Raw genomic sequence first — 20,091 nt, forward strand, 5'->3', positions numbered from 1 at the left:
TCAGACGTTTAGTTCGTTTCTAAGTTTCAAAACTGTACTGTACAAAGTGATTCTGATAGGGCCTATTACAGTAACCTTTAAAAAGTAAGGTTTTATTTTCTCACCTGTAGAGTAGATGCAGCAGAGTCGCTGGTCTCGGTCAGTCCTGTGCTCCTCGGTATACTGGACACGATGTATCTCGCTCCCTTTGGCACAGGCTGTCTGACCACCAGCTTTCCTTTCCTCGTCTCTGCTAGAAATAAACTGTACCAGTAGGCATCGTTGGAGACCAGAGTGGAATCCGCGATGGTCGAGTTCCTCTCGCTGATCACACTGTTCCTGCACGGAGGAGCCGCTTTGCTGGGCTTCGCTTTCTGACACTTCAGCACGATGGTGACCAGTATAGTGATGAGTAAAAGAAATGACACAGAGCCCAGTCCGATCACCAGATACAGGTTCAAATCGGAGAAGATGTCATATTCCAGAGGCACCTCAGTGTAGGTTTTAAGGGCGGTCTCCACCGTGGACAGTTTGATGGTGACTGTAGCAGAGAGCGCGGGCTCTCCGTTGTCCTTGGCGATCACCACCAGCCGCTGGTCTCGCGAGTCTCTGTAACTGAACATTCTCATGGTCCGGATCTCTCCGTTGTATTGATCCAAGCTGAATAATGTGGCGTCCGTGTTCTGGAGGAGCTGGTACGTGATTCGAGAGTTGTGCACTGAATCTGAGTCTATGGCGATGACTTTGGCTATCAGAGTTCCTTTATCGGTGGATCTCGGGATCTTTTCCTTCACCTCCGAGCCGTGCGCGCGCCACGGAGACACTATAAGCGGTGTGTTGTCGTTCTGATCCATGATAATAATGTGAACGGTCACGTTACTGCTGAGCGGAGGAACACCAGAGTCTCTGGCCTCGATGTGGAAAAGAAACTCTTTCTCTATCTCATAGTCAAACGTCTTTAGCGCGTAAAGATTGCCGTTCTCTGGGTTAATGGAGAACAGCATGGACATGGAGGTGTTCGCTATTTCCTTCTCTATTATGAAATAAACTAGATACTGATTTTCGTGGAGATCTGGATCTATAGCCAGTTAAGAGAGCTCAGTGAAGCTCCAGGCGCGTTATTCTCCATAACAGGTATCGTGTAGAATGTCTGTGGGAACTGAGGAACATTGTCATTAACGTCCAGAAGCTCTAAAGTTATAGTTTCATTATCAGATAACGGCGGGTTGCCCCTGTCAGTCACGGTAATAGTGATGTCATATTCTGGAACCCTTTCACGGTCTAACGGTTCTGAAACTAATAATTCATAATAATTTTCAGACGATTCTTTGAGCGCAAAAGGTAAATCATCAGAAATATGAATATCTACCTGTCCATTTTCTCCTGAGTCTTTATCACTCACACTAACAACTGCAATTACTGTATTTACAGCTACATCTTCTTTAACTTGACTCTGAAATGACTTAATCGAAATTTCTGGGTGATTGTCATTCATGTCGGTAATTATAATGGATAATTTACATTGGCCGGATAATGGATGTGTTCCTTTATCTGATGCTATAACCTCCATATCATAAATTCGAAAGTCTTCATAATTAACAATCTCTTTCACTCTAATTTCACCACTCTCAGGATTTAAACCGAAGGCTTTCTGTGTCTTCTCTGATGTATACAGACTAAATGAATATACAAGGTCGGCATTAGAACCCTCATCTAGATCTGTTGCATTTAATTTAACGACCAGGCTGCCTATGGGTGAGTTTTCAGTTAAATTGATGGTGTAGCTCTCTTGATCAAATTTAGGGGCGTTGTCATTTGCATCCAGCACACGAACGATGATACTGGCAGTGCCTGAACGCGGAGGGACTCCTCCATCCACTGCGGTCAGTATCAGATTATGAACAGCTTGGGTTTCACGATCTAGAGCCTTTTTTAAAATTAAGTCTGCAAATTTGGAACCGTCCCTCCCTGACTGAATTTCAATATCAAAGTGCTCGTTTTTGCTTAGATAATACGTTTTAACCGAGTTGGAACCGACATCAGAATCCACCGCATTACTGACAGAAAATCTCTCACCTGCTGGCGTAGATTCAGTGATATCTAAATTGATTGTGTCTCGTCTAAAATGAGGATTATTATCATTTATGTCAGTGATTTCTAGCTCTATGTAAAATATTCGCACAGGGTTCTCGACAATAACTTCCATTTTTAAAAAACAAGTCGTAGTCGTTTTGGCAGGACACAGATATTCACGATCAATCTTCTCTAGTATGTACAGCTCACCTCTATCTTTGTTTATGGCGAGGTATTTCTTACTAGCAATCACATCTAATCGGACGTTTCGTTTAATCAAAGTCTGCACGTCAAGCCCCAAATCAGTGGCTAAATTTGCCACGACAGATCCTACTTCCATCTCCTCTGGAACAGAATAATGAGTAACAGCCAGAGCCAGCTGAAAACCCCGCTGATAAAAGAAAAAACAGCGAGACATACCTCCTCCATGACCAGGCGTTCAAATCAGAATCCATTGTCTGATCAAGTGATTATGATGCAAGGACAAAGCAGTTCATACAGCAACCAAGCATTGGATCTGACTCCAAAAATGAGATGCAGAAAAAACTGTTAAAGGAGGGATGAAATAGGAAAATTTTCCTCGATGTACACCGCAATATTTCTTCTAAAACCAAAGACGCACAAAACAAGGGTTCATCGCAAAACGTCCAACTGTGATTGTGACGTTGAAATTACGCTCGCAATGATAGCCTATACTCTGTGAGATACAATTTGTGAGACTACAGCGCCACTTTGCGCACACACAGAGAGGTGCCTCAAAAAGTGTGCACAAGTTATGTTAAAACACACTGACAACCTATTAATTTACCTATATTTTTTATAATCTTTTTTTTTTTACATAGTTTAAAAATAAAAGCTAAATTATTTAAATATTCTTACCTCAGAATGTGTGCTTCATGAGAAATAATGCATGTGCAAAAATTATTCAAAACATAAGCTTAAAAAAAGTGATCTTACCTGTAGAGTAGATGCAGCAGAGTCGCTGGTCTCGGTCAGTCCTGTGCTCCTCGGTATACTGGACACGATGTATCTCGCTCCCTTTCGGCACAGGCTGTCTGACCACCAGCTTCCCTTTCCTCGTCTCTGCTAGAAATAAACTGTACCAGTAGGCATCGTTGGAGACCAGAGTGGAATCCGCGATGGTCGAGTTCCTCTCGCTGATCACACTGTTCCTGCACGGAGGAGCCGCTTTGCTGGGCTTCGCTTTCTGACACTTCAGGCACGATGGTGACCAGTATAGTGATGAGTAAAAGAAATGACACAGAGCCCAGTCCGATCACCAGATACAGGTTCAAATCGGAGAAGATGTCATATTCCAGAGGCACCTCAGTGTAGGTTTTAAGGGCGGTCTCCACCGTGGACAGTTTGATGGTGACTGTAGCAGAGAGCGCGGGCTCTCCGTTGTCCTTGGCGATCACCACCAGCCGCTGGTCTCGCGAGTCTCTGTAACTGAACATTCTCATGGTCCGGATCTCTCCGTTGTATTGATCCAAGCTGAATAATGTGGCGTCCGTGTTCTGGAGGAACTGGTACGTGATTCGAGAGTTGTGCACTGAATCAGAGTCTATGGCGATGACTTTGGCTACCAGAGTTCCTTTATCGGTGGATCTCGGGATCTTTTCCTTCACCTCCGGAAGCCGTGCGCGCGCCACGGAGACACTATAAGCGGTGTGTTGTCGTTCTGATCCATGATAATAATGTGAACGGTCACGTTACTGCTGAGCGGAGGAACACCAGAGTCTCTGGCCTCGATGTGGAAAAGAAACTCCTTCTCTATCTCATAGTCAAACGTCTTTAGCGCGTAAAGATTGCCGTTCTCTGGGTTAATGGAGAACAGCATGGACATGGAGGTGTTCGCTATTTCCTTCTCTATTATGAAATAAACTAGATACTGATTTTCGTGGAGATCTGGATCTATAGCAGTTAAAGAGCTCAGTGAAGCTCCAGGCGCGTTATTCTCCATAACAGGTATCGTGTAGAATGTCTGTGGGAACTGAGGAACATTGTCATTAACGTCCAGAAGCTCTAAAGTTATAGTTTCATTATCAGATAACGGCGGGTTGCCCCTGTCAGTCACGGTAATAGTGATGTCATATTCTGGAACCCTTTCACGGTCTAACGGTTCTGAAACTAATAATTCATAATAATTATCAGATGATTCTTTGAGCGCAAAAGGTAAATCATCAGAAATATGAATATCTACCTGTCCATTTTCTCCTGAGTCTTTATCACTCACACTAACAACTGCAATTACTGTATTTACAGCTACATCTTCTTTAACTGGACTTGAGAAAGATTTGATGGAAATTTCAGGATGATTGTCATTCATATCTGTGATTAATATCTTTACTTTGCACTTTCCAGAAAGACTATTAGTTCCTTTATCTGTTGCTATAATTTCCATATCATAGATCCTGAAATCCTCATAATTGATCATTTCTTTCACTCTGATTTCACCATTGTTGGGATTCAGACTGAATGTCTGCTGCGTTTTCTCTGATGTGTACAAACTATAAGAGTAAAGTAAATCTGAATTTGAGCCCTCGTCTTTATCTGTGGCGTTTAATTTCACTACAAGGCTTCCAATAGGAGAGTTTTCTGTTAGATTTATAGTATAACTGTCTTTATCAAATTGAGGGGCGTTGTCATTCGTGTCCAGAACGCGCACAATAATGCTAGCCGTGCCAGAGCGCGCGGGGACTCCTCCATCCACAGCAGTGAGGATCAGATTATGTAAAGCTTGTTCTTCTCTGTCTAAAGGCTTTTTCAGAATCAAATCAGCAAACTTAGATCCGTCTCTCCCTGTTTGGATTTCAATGTCAAAATTTTCGCTCTCACTCAAATAATACGTTTTTATCGAATTCGAGCCAATATCAGGATCCACTGCATTACTGAGCGAGAATCTCTCTCCGGCTGCTGTAGATTCTGATATATCCAGATGGATTGTATCCCTCCAAAACTGGGGAGCATTATCATTTATATCCACAATTTCTATTTCAATGTTAAACATTCGCACAGGATTCTCGAGTGTGACTTCCATTCTGATAAAACAAGTTGTCGTTTTAGATGAACAAAGATATTCTCGATCCATCTTTTCTAAAATATAGAGCTCTCCTGTTTCTTTATTGACATCCAAATATTTTTTGTTAGATCTAATATCGAGACGCATTTTTCGTCTGCTCAGTGTTTTCACATCCAGTCCCAAATCTGAGGCTAAATTAGCTACAACAGAGCCTTCCTCCATTTCTTCTGGGATAGAATAGTGCGTAACAGAGGACGCGGTGTCCAAAATTACAGAGAAAAACAGAAGGACCATCACATACCTCCAAAACTGTGGCTTTACCCATCCCTCCATTCTGCAACGTTTAAGATATTTGTATTCCTCGCGATAATGAAATGATCGGGAAACGAATGGGACACAACGAAGCTCTTGTCAGGGCGCGCTCCTTTGTGCGCTTTCCACCTATAGAAATCTGTCATGGCGACTGTGATTAATATGACCAAAAGCGTTTTCTTAGAGAACAGCGACGCTCAGTGAGTTTGGCCTGAACATACACAATAAGAAGAGAACAGCCTTGCATTCAGTAAGTATTCTTCTATTTTCCTCGTTACTTGTATTTATATAGTTTTTGTTTGTTTATTTGTTTGTTTTGCTGTTTTATTAGATGCCCGAGAAAATTTGTGATAATTGCCCCTTAAAATAACAAATGCAAAAAACAAAAAATAGTCTTGTAAAATATGGAAAATGAGAATAAATTAAAATAATTCAAACATGAAGAGAGGAAAAATCCTCTTATATTTTCTCAACCTGAAAAACAAGGATTATGGTCTAGCAGTGCGCATGCACCACCTCTTCTCTAAAAATCTTAAAGGAAATTGTGCCTGAAACGTCATGAAAATCTATCTTTGATTATTGATGTGGATTTTCTCACCTGTAGAGTAGATGCAGCAGAGTCGCTGGTCTCGGTCAGTCCTGTGCTCCTCGGTATACTGGACACGATGTATCTCGCTCCCTTTGGCACAGGCTGTCTGACCACCAGCTTCCCTTTCCTCGTCTCTGCTAGAAATAAACTGTACCAGTAGGCATCGTTGGAGACCAGAGTGGAATCCGCGATGGTCGAGTTCCTCTCGCTGATCACACTGTTCCTGCACGGAGGAGCCGCTTTGCTGGGCTTCGCTTTCTGACACTTCAGCACGATGGTGACCAGTATAGTGATGAGTAAAAGAAATGACACAGAGCCCAGTCCGATCACCAGATACAGGTTCAAATCGGAGAAGATGTCATATTCCAGAGGCACCTCAGTGTAGGTTTTAAGGGCGGTCTCCACCGTGGACAGTTTGATGGTGACTGTAGCAGAGAGCGCGGGCTCTCCGTTGTCCTTGGCGATCACCACCAGCCGCTGGTCTCGCGAGTCTCTGTAACTGAACATTCTCATGGTCCGGATCTCTCCGTTGTATTGATCCAAGCTGAATAATGTGGCGTCCGTGTTCTGGAGGAACTGGTACGTGATTCGAGAGTTGTGCACTGAATCAGAGTCTATGGCGATGACTTTGGCTATCAGAGTTCCTTTATCGGTGGATCTCGGGATCTTTTCCTTCACCTCCGAGCCGTGCGCGCGCCACGGAGACACTATAAGCGGTGTGTTGTCGTTCTGATCCATGATAATAATGTGAACGGTCACGTTACTGCTGAGCGGAGGAACACCAGAGTCTCTGGCCTCGATGTGGAAAAGAAACTCCTTCTCTATCTCATAGTCAAACGTCTTTAGCGCGTAAAGATTGCCGTTCTCTGGGTTAATGGAGAACAGCATGGACATGGAGGTGTTCGCTATTTCCTTCTCTATTATGAAATAAACTAGATACTGATTTTCGTGGAGATCTGGATCTATAGCAGTTAAAGAGCTCAGTGAAGCTCCAGGCGCGTTATTCTCCATAACAGGTATCGTGTAGAATGTCTGTGGGAACTGAGGAACATTGTCATTAACGTCCAGAAGCTCTAAAGTTATAGTTTCATTATCAGATAACGGCGGGTTGCCCCTGTCAGTCACGGTAATAGTGATGTCATATTCTGGAACCTTTTCACGGTCTAACGGTTCTGAAACTAATAATTCATAATAATTATCAGATGATTCTTTGAGCGTAAAAGGTAAATCATCAGAAATATGAATATCTACCTGTCCATTTTCTCCTGAGTCTTTATCACTCACACTAACAACTGCAATTACTGTATTTACAGCTACATCTTCTTTAATTGGGCCAGAAAATGATTTGATTGAAATTTCAGGATGATTATCGTTCATATCTGTGATCAAAACTGTTAATTTACATTTTCCAGAGAGACTATTAGATCCTTTATCGGTGGCTATTATCTCCATATCATAGATTTTGAAATCTTCATAATTAATTATCTCTTTAACTCGAATTTCACCAGTTTCTGAATTCAATTTGAACGTCTCTTGCGTTTTCTCAGATGTATATAAACTGAATGTGTATATTATTTCAGAATTTTGCCCTTCATCTAAATCTGTCGCATTTAGCTTAACAACAAGACTTCCTATTGGAGAATTTTCACTTAAATGTACAGTATAGCTTTCTTTATCGAACTGAGGGGCGTTGTCGTTTGTGTCTAACACTTGGACAATAATATTAGCTGTACCAGAGCGCGAAGGTACTCCGCCATCTACAGCAGTGAGGATCAGATTATGGACTGCTTGCTCTTCGCGATCTAATGCCTTTTTCAGTACTAAATCAGCTAGTTTAGATCCATCTCGGCCAGACTGTATTTCGATAGTAAAATGCTCACTTTCGCTAAGATAGTAAGTCTTAATTGAATTAGACCCAATGTCGGAGTCCACTGCATTGTTGAGAGAGAAACGCTCTCCGGCTGGTGTCGATTCTGAAATGTCTAAATGCATGACATCTCGTCGAAAGTGGGGTGCATTGTCATTGATATCTAATATTTCTAATTCAATATTAAACATTCTAATTGGATTTTCGATTGTTGCATCGAGCTTCAGAAAACAAGAATTTGTAGTTTTGGATGGGCAGAGATATTCTCTGTCTATTCTTTCGACGATAAACAGCTCTCCTGTTTCTTTATTTATATCCAGATATTTTTTATTTGCTATCACATCTAAGCGCATCTTGCGTTTTGTCAGACTCTGTACATCCAAACCAAGATCAGCGGCTAAATTTGCAACAACAGATCCTACCTCCATTTCCTCGGGAATAGAGTAATGAGTAACAGCAAATGCTGAGTTTGATACGGAAAAGATGATCAGGAGTAACAAAACGTACCTTCTCCATTTTTGTGTGTCCATACACGGTGCCATTTTTATTTAAGATACAAGTCCAGTATAATCCAAACACGCAAACGAAATTGTCAATGAAAGATGCAGAGGAACAAAGAGACATACAAAGAGAGGAAGGAGAGATGATCACCCACTGCTAGCAGTAGACTGTGACGTTATGGCGACCAATAAGTCATTTCCATCTTGTGTATTGCTAGACAACAGCGACACTTTGTGCACGATGTAAAAACATCACGTTCAATATAGAGCCATCTCAGTTGAATTATTTGACAATAAAAAGCGAATACTGAACATATTGTTGGTGGGAAACAATGTCTCAATCATACCATTTTTTTTTTTTTTTTTTTTTTTTTTTTGAGCCATCATTTTTCACCTTGAATTAAATAGCATATACATCTATATCATGTGGGCGATTATATAACTGCAGGTACATTGTACAAATGTTGTTTTTTAATTATTTTAATAATTTGGTACTCATTGTCATGGATCACAAGATGTTACAGCCCATAACAATATGATATTTTCTGTAAAAAAAAAAAAATATATATATATATATATATATATATATATATATATATATATATATATATATATATATATATATAATATGCACGCGAGTGTTCAGCTATATAAGACACTTTTTACAGAAATAAAAGACAAAAATATTACATTGGTATGGCCTGTAACAGTAATCCATGACAATGAGTACCAAATTAGTAAAATAATTAAAAACATAACAATTTAAAAAAGCAGGAAAAAATGACTTTTGGACATCAAATGTACCTGCAATTATATAATCACCCATGTATGATTATATTTTCATTTATATTTTTATAATATAGTTTATTTTCTCACCTGTAGAGTAGATGCAGCTGAGTCGCTGGTCTCGGTCAGTCCTGTGCTCCTCGGTATACTGGACACGATGTATCTCGCTCCCTTTGGCACAGGCTGTCTGACCACCAGCTTTCCTTTCCTCGTCTCTGCTAGAAATAAACTGTACCAGTAGGCATCGTTGGAGACCAGAGTGGAATCCGCGATGGTCGAGTTCCTCTCGCTGATCACACTGTTCCTGCACGGAGGAGCCGCTTTGCTGGGCTTCGCTTTCTGACACTTCAGCACGATGGTGACCAGTATAGTGATGAGTAAAAGAAATGACACAGAGCCCAGTCCGATCACCAGATACAGGTTCAAATCGGAGAAGATGTCATATTCCAGAGGCACCTCAGTGTAGGTTTTAAGGGCGGTCTCCACCGTGGACAGTTTGATGGTGACTGTAGCAGAGAGCGCGGGCTCTCCGTTGTCCTTGGCGATCACCACCAGCCGCTGGTCTCGCGAGTCTCTGTAACTGAACATTCTCATGGTCCGGATCTCTCCGTTGTATTGATCCAAGCTGAATAATGTGGCGTCGGTGTTCTGGAGGAACTGGTACGTGATTCGAGAGTTGTGCACTGAATCAGAGTCTATGGCGATGACTTTGGCTATCAGAGTTCCTTTATCGGTGGATCTCGGGATCTTTTCCTTCACCTCCGAGCCGTGCGCGCGCCACGGAGACACTATAAGCGGTGTGTTGTCGTTCTGATCCATGATAATAATGTGAACGGTCACGTTACTGCTGAGCGGAGGAACACCAGAGTCTCTGGCCTCGATGTGGAAAAGAAACTCCTTCTCTATCTCATAGTCAAACGTCTTTAGCGCGTAAAGATTGCCGTTCTCTGGGTTAATGGAGAACAGCATGGACATGGAGGTGTTCGCTATTTCCTTCTCTATTATGAAATAAACTAGATACTGATTTTCATTAAGATCTGGGTCTATGGCAGTTAGAGAGCTCAATAAAGCTCCAGGTGCGTTATTCTCCTTAACAGGTATCGTGTAGAATGTCTGTGGGAACTGCGGTGCGTTATCATTGACATCTAGTAAATGCACTGTTATAGTTTCATTGTCAGATAAGGGAGGATTCCCTTCATCTGTCACAACCAGCATGATCTCATATTCAGGGACCTTTTCACGATCTAACGGTTCTGACACCAATAACTCATAGAGGTAATCAGAGGACTTGTTTAAAATAAACGGTAAGGATTTGTTCATTGTAAGATTTACCTTACCGTTATCCCCCGTGTCTCTGTCACCAACACCCACCAGAGCTATAACAGTGCCGACTGCGATGTTTTCGTCCACGGTGTTCTTAAGGGATTTTATGGTTATCTCGGGATAGTTATCGTTCATATCTTTAACATACACAGTCACTCTGCATTGACCGGAGAGTGGAACGGGGCCATTGTCTTTAGCCTCAACGAACATCTCAAATATTTTCATATCTTCATAATCAACTGTGCCCTTAACTACTATTTCGCCAGTATTTGAATTCAACGAGAACATCTCCTGCGTTTTCTCAGAAGTATAAAGCGTAAATGAGTATGTAAGGTCAGCGTTTGGGCCTTCATCTGCATCAGTAGCATTTAATTTAATAACAACAGTACCAGCTGGAGAATTTTCGCTCATATTCAGAGAGTAAACTGCCTGGTCAAACTGAGGGGCGTTGTCATTTGTATCTTGCACACGCACAATAATATTAGCTGTGCCAGAGCGCGCAGGGACTCCGCCATCAACTGCAGTGAGTATCAGATTATGAACAGCCTTCTCTTCCCTGTCTAGAGCCTTCGTGAGGACCAAATCGACATATTTTGTACCATCGCTACCAGAATGTATATCAACAGTGAAATGTTCACTTTCACTTAATTTATAGGTCTTGACTGTATTGGCACCAACGTCTGGGTCAAACGCATTAGGCAAAGAGAATTTTTCTCCTGGTGATGCGGACTCTGAGACATCTAATTCAATCCTGTCTCGTCGGAAATGAGGAGCGTTATCATTAATGTCTGTGATGCCCAATTCAATATTGAAAATACGCAAAGGGCTTTCAATTATTAAGTCTAATTTTAAGAAGCAAGTGGTTTTCGTATTGCAAAGAAATTCTCGGTCCATTTGCTCAACAATAAATAGCTCGCCAGTCCTTTTATTAACATCAAGATATTTTTTGTTCTGGAAAATATCAAGTTTTACCTCTCGCTGTGCCAGTCCACTAACATCCAGCCCCAAATCAGCAGCTAGATTTGCAACGACAGACCCGCGCTCCATCTCCTCCGGTATAGAGTACCGCGTCACAGACAAAGCCGTTTCCCATGTCGCCCAAAGTACAAAGAAAAACCAAACCCACCGTCTAACAGGCTTCATTATCAATTCCTGCAGAAGACACAAAATCACTCAGAAAAGATCAGTCAGATGGGGTTTCTAGTCGTATTGCTCCTTGAAATACCCCTCGTGTTCAGTCTGCTTTGTAAAAATATTCCTGTAATCACTTAAAAACGGTCCCGCTGAAAAAGATGCTGTTCTCAGTACCAGGATTCTGGCATATGACAACGTCCCTTTAAATTAAGCCCATGTGTGATTTACTGGCCAACAGCGACGCGCTGAGACAGAGACAAGAACTGCATATTTACTGGATGAAAGTAACAAATACGCTATTGATGATCTTTTGATGCGTTCATATTGTTCATGAGCGAAAATGATCTACATTAAAAATACCACGACTTTCTCTGTCTCTCCCACTGTGTGTGTGTGTGTGTGTGTGTGTGTGTGTGTGTGTGTGTGTGTGTGTGTGTGTGTGAGAGAGAGAGAGAGAGAGAGAGAGAGAGAGAGAGATTCTCTTTAGTCTCCCTCTCTCTATTTTTTAACTGAATAAAATTATATACAGTGCATATATGTTTCTACCATCCAGCTGCTCTCTTTTGCCAAGTGTATTTTATTAATTTGTTAATGCAAGCATGACTATCTTAGTTTTTGTCTGAAGCCAGGCTTTCCAATCAATGATCAAATTCATTACATTTATATATTAAATTACATTGTTGGATCAAAAATGAATAAAATAGCATCACTGTAAAATTAGGTAGAAGCCTATACAGAGCCTCTGCTGCATGAAATCTGATGTAATAATGTTATTCTGTATCATTCCTGTAAAAAAAAAGACAAAAACTAAGATAGTCATGCTGACAGTAACCAAACCAATTTAGACTGTAATAAAATACACTTTGGCAAAAGACAGCTCTTTACAGCACTTTTTGACTTACCTCACTTTCTGTTAACTTTGGTTGTTTCAAAAATAACACTTTCTCTTTACTCTCTCTCCTCTCTCTCTCTCTCTCTCTCTCTCTCTCTCTCTCTCTCTCTCTCTCTCTCTCTCTCTCTCAGGAATGGATGTCAGTCAGATGGATACAGGCTCCCTGAGGATTTGAATATTTTCACATATTGAAAAGAGATCTGCATAAGGATTTTAATCCTTATAAAACATTTAATAACATATAATACTCAGTTTGTTTGACATTTTAGTTTTTGTCTGCATATATTTTCATTTTATCTTAATGCAGTAAATAATAATAATATAAATGATGATGATGATAATGACAATAATGATGATAATAATAATAATAATAATAATAATAAACAAATGGCAGTAACATGTCAGTTTGACTTGCCATTATTTAATCAAATTCAAAGTTAGTCCTTAGTAATACTCAAATAATTTTTTTTTTTTTTTTTTTTTTTTAAAGATGGTCATTCCTACAATTTGGTGGATTTTGGACTGAGCAGGCTTGTTGAGAAATGTCAAAATTCAGTTATTATTTAGTCTTATCAGGGTGTGAAAATTGTCTATCAGAAAACACATTGTCAAACTCAGGCCTCAAACTCAAGAATCATAGCCTGGACATTTTCATGTCCAGTATAAACTAGCACAACAGAGTGAACATGTTATGTTTTACACTATTAGATAAGTATTCTGAAAGGAGGAAAAGAGAGAAAAGTTTATGACTTTGTTCTTTCCCTCCAAGAAAATGATGTCACCTCTAGGAAGTCATGTGATTTAGGGCACATGCTGAAGATTTTAAACAGTAAGTAGCACCAGTGTAACAGGGTGGACTGGAATTAAAGAGACAAAAACTGATTTAATGGTTTTAAACATTAAAAAAATATATATATGTCTCACAATAAATATTATTTTTGTCAAAAAGAGTGAGTGTATGTATATGCTAATAACCTACTCAAAATTGCTCATTTAGCAATATATATGTAACTTTTATTTCAAAGAGTTGAGAAAACATGACTGGGGACATAGGAATTTTGTATGTCAAATGCTTAAAAAATATTATATTTTAATCATTCTTGAATCATCATGATTCTTTGTTAATGGGGTACATCTATGCATAGAAAATAATGTGACAAGTTGATTAACACTTCATGTAAAATATGCTGTATTGTTTCATGGGGACATAAAATCCAACAAACTATAGCCTCTCAGCAAAAAAAGGTACAAAAGCTGTCACTGGAGCAGTACCCTTTCAAAAGGTACACCTTTGTACCTAAAGAGTGCATATTAGTACCTCAAAGGTACATACTGTTACCAAAAGCGTACATATTAGAACCTTTTTTATAAAGGGTGCTGTCCCATGAGCTTTTGTACATTTTCTGAGAGTGTAGGAATGACACTTTTGCTCCTTGTGCTTGTTGACATGTAATGCAGGCGACCTCTAGTGGTGCTTTATGAGATTGATTTTGCACTACTCAGCTGCACATTCATACAGATAATATCAGGTCATAATTATTTTTACTATGTTTCTTAGATAACTTGAAAATGAAATGTTTAAAATAACAATAATTAAAAACCAAAGTCCAAAAGTCTGAGACTGGTGAAAATGTGGCTATTCTGACCTCTCTCTCACACACACACATATATATATATATATATATATATATATATATATATATATATATATATATATGTGTGTGTGTGTGTGTGTGTGTGTGTGTGTGCATACAACACACAATCATATGCATATTTGAAGAAAATAATCTTTTCTCTGGACAGTTGTTGCAGACAAAGCAGAACGTGAAATAACAGACTCTCTGGGATTTATGACAAGTCAGCATAAATACTAATCTGGAAAAAATAATATATAGAAGGGAAAAAACGCATAACTGTTTTTTAAACTACAGAATGCAACACCAAAACTCCAACACAGCAGCATGTGATGACTGACTATGATGTCATAATATCTGACAGAGCAGCTCTGCTACTGGATGGAACAAAGAGAGAGAGTTTGGACTGGTGTTGTCATAGTAACAGCTAGAGCTCAAATATTCTGTCTAGGACAAGGACAAGGTCAAGCTGTAGATGCACTATGCTGGAAGTCAAAGGTGAAAGGTGAATCTCAGACACATATAATAAATATTACCTCTTCATCTTCATAGTTCAGTTTGTACATTTGAATAAAGCATACACAAGACTCTGGGTTGTGAAATTTAAAAAAACATAGTGTGAAATTAATGTTGACTCATTCAAATAGATCCTTATACATTCTAAATTTAATCACATGCCCAGCTTCAGCTCCAAAATTATACACCTCACCTTCAAGTTATAATAATAATAACGTAACTACACTAGGCCTATATTCTTAGCACCTTTCAGCCAATCAGCTAGGACTACTGGGTGACTGTCAAATCACCTGATTAATATTCATGAGCAAAGTTTTTACGTTTTTTTTTTTCCCTAGATTGTTCCTACTTCTCAAAAGGATGTCACTGTTTGAATGTGACTCTGTGCTCCTCTAATTCCTGATCTGTAGTCTAGAGAGGGACATGTCTAAATTGCTCATCTCCTCACCTCCGGTTCACGGGCCCTCAGAGAGATGAACTTCGATTTAGAGAAGTGTGTTAGCGCCATGGAGACCGTTTCTTCATTAACGTTTGTAATCTGAAAGGACACACGGCAAACCTAATTACCCCTCTCAACTGGGCGATACTCATCTATTGACATTCTGAACTCATTTCCCCGGGAAATTAAAATGGAAAGGGCGCGTGAGAGATTGCGTCCAGGTGTGGCATTTTCAGGGGGAGCCTGATTCCCCCCGTGGGCCCGTCTGTTTCCCCGTCTTTAATTAAAATGATATTTAGACGATGGAGTTTTGTGTTTGTTCAGTTAATGAACCAAGTCTATTCTCTGTGGGAGGAAAGAGGGAATATAAGAAAGCTCATTAGAATATGTTAGCATTTGCGATGTTTACTCGGTGCATGAGAGAGCGGCCTGGGTCATTTTTTTTCTTTTCTTTGTGCTGAGAAATGTCTTTTCATGCAGCTATGTAAAGATAAGTGTTGAGAATTAATGAAGACAATAGAGCTGTTCAAACCTGGAAGAGAATTGGCGTTTTTGAACTAACTGGGTTCCCTATGGAATTTCCTGTAGGGTTTTTTTTTTTAGGTCTGTGGTAAACATTACTTTCATGTTTTGTTCTGCAAAATAAAAACAAGATCTATACATCAAATGTGAATTTTAAAGCACCTTGTTTCTTTAAAAACATAAGTTGCTGAAGCAAACTATGCAACTATGTTAGCACTTTTTAAAAACACACAGTAGTTTCAAAATTCACATCTAAGGAATGACTATACATAATTTACACTGATCAGGCATAACATTATGACCACCTTCCTAATATTGTGTTGGTCCCCCTTTTGCTGCCAAAACAGCCCTGACCTGTCGAGGCATGGACTAAACTAGACCCCTGAAGGTGTGATGTGGTATCTGACACCAAGATGTTAGCAGCAGTCCTGTAAGTTGCGAGGTGGAGCCTCCATGGATCTGACTTGTTTGTTCAGCACATCCCACAGATGCTCAATTGGATTGAGATCTGGGGAATTTGGAGGCCAAATCAACACCTCAAACTCGTTGTTGTGCTCCTCAAACCATTCCTGAACCATTTTTGCTTTGTGGCAGGAGCATTATCCTGCTGAAAGAGGCCACAGCCACCAGGGAATACTGTTTCCATGAAAGGGTGTACATGGTCTGCAATAATGCTTAGGTAGGTCGTACGTGTCAAATTAACATCCACATGGATGGCAGGACCCAAGGTTTCCCAGCAGAACATTGCCCAAAGCATCACACTGCCTCTGCCAGCTTTCCTTCTTCCCATAGTGCATCCTGGTGTCATGTGTTCCCCAGGTAAGCAATGCTGTGGACAGGGGTCAGCATGGGCACCCTGACTGGTCTATGCAGCTCCATACACATCAAACTGTGATGCACTGTGTATTCTGACACATTTCTGTCTTTTGGATTGGACCACACAGGCCAACCTTCACTCCCCATGTGCATCAATGAGCCTTGGCCGCCCATGATCCTGTTCAGGCACGTGCACAGGTAGGGCTCAACCTGTGCAGATCACATGCCCTTTTTGTCCTTACACTCCGAAGTGCCCTTTTTTTGGAGGTGTTTTATTTTATTTATTCATTTTCTTCAATAAATCAATGCTATTGTTCACCCTTTAAGCATGTCTGACTGATTTACAAATATATTTAGCCTAATAAAAGGTATTAAAAAGAGCTTGTGACAAAATCGTTTTGGTTCAAACTGTCAGTCAAACCTCTTAACTCCGCCCCCTGAGTGCCGCGAACTGAAGTTCCACAGCCGAGCAGCTGAACGTCTTGCAACGGTAAAAAATATCTTGTTGTTTGAATAATTAGGCTACAAGTCGTTGTCTTTACGAAAGAAACACTAGTATGTCTATAAAGTTTCATATTTTATGCATTTGAAGCCTGAGACCGGCGGCGGAGAGAGAGAAAGAGGGGGCTAGCATTTGCCATCTAAGTTAGTCATAGCCAATAGCATACAAATAGCCTTAAATAGCCTGTGCATACAGTAGTATTACATCTTTTATAAATTGAGATTTTGGCCAAACGTATTTTACAACAGGAAAAACTGAGCGCTCATAACCTATTGATGATGACGTAGCCTAATGTGATGATGTTTTTGCACATTGCACATTTCCACACATATAACTGCATTTGACTTTGACACAAAGCGAGTGATCCTCGTCAGCTAGGTAAAATATATTTCTAAGAAATTTCTTATTTGATTTATGATGGCTATCTGCTGATACACTTAATTCATTAACATTTAATCATATTATATATGGTCACACAGTATGGTTAATGTTTACGATGTTAAGTATTTGCTCGCTAGATATTTTTTTTAATCTTGTATTGTATACTATTCCCCGCTTGTCTTCACATGTATAAACATAGAAAAACATGGTTTTACTACAGTAATGTTGTAGTAACTAAAAAATATTACAGAATCATCAGGTCACTGTGCTTCTTTATATTTTATCATGCAGAATGTAGTCTGTGTATTAATGTGTGTTGAGAGGGACATCCCAGTGGATCACATTGAAGTCATAAACGTCTTCAAGCACATGGCTCACAGAAGATTGCTGTTGTAATTAGTTTTAAAGAAGCCCTGCAACCCTGTGTGTGTATATATATATATATATATATATATATATATATATATATAATCTATATAACTGTCATTAATAGTGAATAAATATAAAGCTTTTGATACTATTATTTTGTGTTATTTATTGGGGTTGGGGGGGGGTGCCCTTTTTTAGTTTCGGCACATGCCCCTCAAAAGGTCTGTGCACGGCCCTGATCCTGTTGCCGGTTCACCACTGTTCCTTCCTTGGAGCACTTTTGATAGATACTGACCACTGCAGACCGGGAACACCCCACAAGAGCTGCAGTTTTGGAGATGCTCTGACCCAGTCGTCTAGCCATCTCAATTTGGCCCTTGTCAAACTCGCTCAAATTCTTATGCATGCCCATTTTTCCTGCTTCTAACACATCAACTTTGAGGACAAAATGTTCACTTGCTGCCTAATATATCCACCCACTAACAGGTGTCATGATGAAGAGATAATCAGTGTCATTCACTTCACCTGTCAGTGCTCATAATGTTATGCCTGATCAGCTTATGTAGAACAAAACTTGAAAGTAGTGCTGTTAATCGATTAAAAAAAATAACTAATTAATTGCACATTTTTTCTGCAATTAATCGTAGGAGTTTTTAATATTTTTATATTGTAATAATTTCACAGTTACTCTCCAAAATAATGTAGAAACAACTTAAAGACAGTATATTTTAAATATCAATTATATTTTAAATATCAAAAAGCTATCAATTTCAACATTTATTAGGCTTTTTTTTTAAACTTTTAATTTAAGTGAACTTAAAATCATTTTCACATAAACCCATTATAATAAATGTCATATTTACCTGTGGCCTTCCTATAGCTACATGTCTAACAGGTAGGAAATACAGAAATTGAATAAAGTTATCAAACACTTTACAGTCTTCACTGCATAAATAATAAATGAAATATAGATTAATCCTTATTAAAGCTACAATTTTCTTTGTTACCTTTGTTGATTAACATTAATGACAGACATCACAGCAACTGGATTATTAGGCCGCTGCTGTGTCTTTTAAGACGTTGTTTAACTCATTTAAGACTGCTCTTATGAGGATACACGGCAAAACGGGCATTTTGGCATAATTCTGTGTGTTATTGTTTGTTCAAGTGCGAAAGAGAATACTGGCGCGCATCTTTCTGTCCGCACAAGTCGTGTGTGTCACATGACACGACATTCACAGAGAGCACGTTCTCGTTTGTCTTATGGTGCTTGAATGGTTTAAAAGCATTTGCGTGAATAAGAGCGAGATCATATAATGTAACGCTAGCCAAAATATGACGGAAAAAACAGATGTTGCGTTAATTGCGGTAAATATTTTTAACGCGTTAAACTGAGAAAAAAATTTGATGAAAGTACTAATGTTAACCACAGACCTTTTTTACCCATAACTTTTGAAAAAGGCCGAACAACAGAGAAATTATTCCTCATTATTGCACAAAATTAAAACAGATTCAAAGTTTAGAATATGAATCTGAACACAGACAATTTCTGTAGTTATGTCACTTGTGATTTTTAACATCTATAATGTGAACAGGCTGTAAAATTAAATTGGATTAAAAATGTAAAATAACATTTCAAATATAATAACTGGATGCCACTCCCATGCAAAGCGATATGGTCATGTGACAACAATGCAGAATGCTACTGTAACTTACCTTTTGAAACATTTATTGATATATATTCCATACTGTCTTACTATTTTACATGTAGTAGTATACAATGTATATTGAGCAGTATTAGTGAACATTAGGTAGTATTCCATTTCCAACATACTGTAGTCGTATATATTTCTTATAAAATACGAATCACAACACAGCAGTTTTATTTCAGAAAAAAATATTTAATTCTCATATTTGTATGTACATATTTGGAATGAATGGACTTTCACATCCTGTTCTCTTGTATGAGGCAGTAATGTGTGTCTAAATGCGGATCCAGTCATTCCTACATGAGTAATCATGTTGAATTGATCATTTTCATTTTGGTGAGCATCCACTTTCTCCCAGCCCATAATTCAGCCACATCATGACCACTGTGTTGATTTATACGCTCACACTGTGTGCAAAAGGCGTGTAATAATCACATTTTGGCTGAAATGATTGTCAAAGTAATAACAGTAGGAAAATATAAAAATAATAATGATATTCAGTCTTGTATTAAATCTCAGGCTAGGCCTCTCAATGGTAATGACCTTTGACCTTCAGGCCTGGTGTGACTGAGCTAACCAAGCAGATGCAATTACAAGTAATAATAATAATAACATATTTAAAAACAGTTTAATTCTGTCCCTCATATAACAGGACAAGCAAGTTTCTTAGCTTCAGTGGGATCATAAGAGTCTGCTGCTCGTCTCTCTGTGAGCATGTACAGTCGT

The 20,091-nt window shown here is 39.3% G+C and overlaps 2 protein-coding genes and 2 pseudogenes across 2 annotated transcripts; all 4 read right to left on the reverse strand.

Moving 5' to 3' along the window:
- Nucleotides 1–23: 23 nt before the first annotated feature.
- On the reverse strand, nucleotides 24–2,655 carry LOC125275621 (annotated as a pseudogene).
- Nucleotides 2,656–2,838: 183 nt separating this feature from the next.
- Nucleotides 2,839–5,748, reverse strand: LOC125275619 (annotated as a pseudogene).
- Nucleotides 5,749–5,883: 135 nt separating this feature from the next.
- Nucleotides 5,884–8,548, reverse strand: si:ch73-233f7.3 (protocadherin alpha-C2). The gene has a single exon (XM_048202720.1). It carries the CDS (start codon nucleotides 8,382–8,384, stop codon nucleotides 5,943–5,945), a length of 2,442 nt encoding a protein of 813 aa, XP_048058677.1. The 5' UTR covers nucleotides 8,385–8,548; the 3' UTR covers nucleotides 5,884–5,942.
- Nucleotides 8,549–9,206: 658 nt separating this feature from the next.
- On the reverse strand, nucleotides 9,207–11,779 carry pcdhb (protocadherin b). Its single transcript, XM_048202726.1, has one exon. The coding sequence runs from the start codon at nucleotides 11,592–11,594 to the stop codon at nucleotides 9,207–9,209; it is 2,388 nt and encodes a 795-aa protein (XP_048058683.1). The 5' UTR covers nucleotides 11,595–11,779.
- Between the last annotated feature and the right edge of the window lie 8,312 nt (nucleotides 11,780–20,091).

The sequence above is a fragment of the Megalobrama amblycephala genome, linkage group LG9 (assembly GCF_018812025.1).
Source record: "Megalobrama amblycephala isolate DHTTF-2021 linkage group LG9, ASM1881202v1, whole genome shotgun sequence".
Lineage (NCBI taxonomy): Eukaryota > Metazoa > Chordata > Actinopteri > Cypriniformes > Xenocyprididae > Megalobrama > Megalobrama amblycephala.

What these genes read in the sequence shown, in the direction of transcription:
- si:ch73-233f7.3 (XM_048202720.1), bottom strand. Translation starts at nt 8,384, where the DNA reads ATGGCACCGTGTATGGACACACAAAAATGGAGAAGGTACGTTTTGTTA.
- pcdhb (XM_048202726.1), bottom strand. Translation starts at nt 11,594, where the DNA reads ATGAAGCCTGTTAGACGGTGGGTTTGGTTTTTCTTTGTACTTTGGGCG.